This window comes from Eptatretus burgeri, chromosome 5 (assembly GCF_056783735.1).
Source record: "Eptatretus burgeri isolate ZD-2024b chromosome 5, Ebu_testis_v1, whole genome shotgun sequence".
In the NCBI taxonomy this organism is placed as follows: domain Eukaryota; kingdom Metazoa; phylum Chordata; class Myxini; order Myxiniformes; family Myxinidae; genus Eptatretus; species Eptatretus burgeri.
This window is the reverse complement of record NC_140965.1, coordinates 2,366,191-2,368,690: the sequence shown is the minus strand read 5'-3', so window position 1 is coordinate 2,368,690 and position 2,500 is coordinate 2,366,191. Positions and strand designations below refer to the sequence as shown.

Genomic DNA, 2,500 nt, shown 5'->3' with positions numbered 1-2,500 from the left:
GCAAGCTTGTCAATGTCTAGGAACCATGTGCGGGTTTGCGTACCACACTTCCGATACACGGGGCATGGGATGTCCTTATTGAAGGAAAGACACAGCACGAGGACATCTGTATCTTCGGCAGTGATCACCACAGTCTTGTACCCAGCCTCTGCTGCATACAGAGCATGCAGAAGCATTCGGGTGTCTGCTTCCTCCTGCGTGGACTTCAGCTCTGCCACTTCCTCCCAGTGGTCCTTCGTTTTTTTAATTTTTTTTTTTTTATTTTCCCCCAAAACGTCAATATCTCAGAATGGTAAAATGGTAAAAATGCAAATTACATACACAAAGCTGCTCTTCTGGAACGGTTATCACATATTTAAATAATCATATAGTCCCTACCAATAATTCAGTAGCCCTAAAGTTTGGTTTCCTCAGATGGTACCGATATATGCCTGGCCCATGGACTAATTATCATCACCCCTATCTGAAGTTGATTTTCATTCCACATTGTAAACAACTGGTAGACTATACCTTGTATTTGGCCAGAAACGGGTGGCGGCCTCCAGTGACGACCATATCCACATCCCTGTCCAGTTCACAGCGGACTGGACAGCCAAGTCTGAAAATATAAAGATTTATCATCATTTTTTGTCACAGTCTCTCAATTAATAAACTTTTTCAATGCAGTCTCAGAATTTTTTTTTATAAGCTCCATCCCGATTCCGTAGCCTTCTCTCAGCTTGGAAGAGGGGCTGAATTTGGACTGTGCATAAATAAAGGACTCGTACTGTTCACTCATTCTTTGTGCATTATATCTGAACAGATGAGGCACCGAACAATATCTGCTTGTGAAATGCCTGCACAAGCAATGTGTGTGCATATGTATGTGTATGTGTGTTCATTTCAGGTCTTTTATTTTTTTCCTTTATTTTCTGCCTTATTTTCTCAGCATTTCTTTCAACATAGGTTGGTTTGTTCATTCTCTATACATTTCCTTATAATTTACATAAGAATTCCCCAAACCCTCCACACTTTTTAGCAGCGACAGCAGTGGCTGTGGTCACAATTGTATTCTTTGTATCCTTCCCACCAAATCCTCCACCAAGTCGTTTCACTGTGCAGTTCACATGGTTACAAGGGATCCCAAGAACACTTGCCACTGCACGCTGTCAAGGAATGGTGTGAAGAAAGGAAGATAAAAATTAAGTGGTGAGTGTTCCAGCCAGAACTTGTAACTTCCAAAATCCAGACTCGATTACCACCCTTCCCACAATACCGGTCGCAACAGAGTATTTCAATGGAAATGACTTCTCGACATGACAGCTTGAGCATAATTATAATAATCCGTTGTTATTGTAAAGGAAGTCATCCATCAACACCATAACATAGTGTATATTAAGCAAACAGTAATATTGCGCACTTAAACAAAAACAGAATATGGAATATTTAGGGTGCTAAAGTTGACAACAGTCAACCTTTGTGTCTACAGCATTGACACCAAGAGTTTGCAGAGTTGTGTTTCCCTCAGGTTTGATCAGGTCAGTGTTAAATTATATGATCATCCCAACATGCTGTCCTCTCCTTTGTTGCAAATTTGAGCAGCTTCATCCAATGACCCCATTCAACTCATAGCCTCACTATTGATAAGGTTACCTCGTGTAATACAAGTGATGTTTTGCTTAGTACAAGTGAAATTACACATTGTTTAATAAAACAAATGTGTTTCTGCAATGTAATCGTGATTTGAAAGAAAAGAAACCCTGCAAAACATGCTCACGAGGAGCTTTTCTGTCAAAACGCTTCTATTAAGGAAATAGCACTGTTTCTGCATGAATAAAGTTCTTCATGTGATAACTCCACCACCAAAGATGGACAGAGGTTATGTTTTTACCCCTATTTGTCTGCATGTCTGCCTGTTTGTCTGTCTGTGAGCAGGATCGCTCAAAAAGTTATGGACGGATTCGGAAGAAATTTGGTGGACAGGTTGGGTGCCTGACAAGGACATATTGATTAGATTTCTGTGAAGATCCGAATCCAGATCCAGCTCCTGGAATTTATAAAGTGATTCTTCACTGTTGAGGGATGGGACTAAACCGATATATAGCACAATTTTTATAGTGCTATATATAGCACGATATATAGCACAATAACCGATTTTCTTATAACACTCATCACCATCGAGTATAGCGGACCTTGGTTCTTGGTTAAAGCGTCTTTGTTGAGCAGAGATGAAATGACAAACCTCACTAAATGCTCTTGTCTAAGCACCTCCTTTCGGGGAAATGACAGCCTTACCAACTTGGATATTTCCCCAGACTTACCCCATTGTTCTCTTTCCTGTTTTTCAACTGCACCAAGTATTTTCCAGAAATACTGTCAGACTGTTTCACTTTCTCAAAATACTTTTTACATTATAAAAAGCCACGCTTCTCAAACTTGAAACATTTTGACCCAACGGGGATGAACGACAACTTTCTTTATTTCAATCTTTCCTCTGATGAAGAATATAATGAACCATCAC

At 40.0% G+C, this 2,500-nt stretch overlaps 1 protein-coding gene and 1 long non-coding RNA gene across 8 annotated transcripts in view; one reads left to right on the top strand and one right to left on the bottom strand.

Moving 5' to 3' along the window:
• Window positions 1-2,500, bottom strand: part of LOC147025699 (xanthine dehydrogenase/oxidase-like) — a 359,829-nt gene that overhangs the window by 82,138 nt on the left and 275,191 nt on the right. For all 7 annotated transcript variants that reach the window (XM_085880375.1, XM_085880376.1, XM_085880374.1 and 4 more), the window contains 2 exons: window positions 1,012-1,145; window positions 511-598 (listed from right to left, as the gene is read on the bottom strand). In XM_085880375.1, coding sequence (XP_085736501.1) covers window positions 511-598; window positions 1,012-1,145 — 222 coding nt within the window. The remainder of the gene's footprint in view (window positions 1-510; window positions 599-1,011; window positions 1,146-2,500) is intronic.
• LOC147025702 (uncharacterized) overlaps window positions 2,350-2,500 on the top strand; it is a 3,679-nt gene continuing 3,528 nt past the window's right edge. Inside the window, exon 1 of the long non-coding RNA XR_015057980.1 lies at window positions 2,350-2,500. This exon is cut by the window's right edge and continues 7 nt beyond it. This is a non-coding gene — a long non-coding RNA (uncharacterized LOC147025702).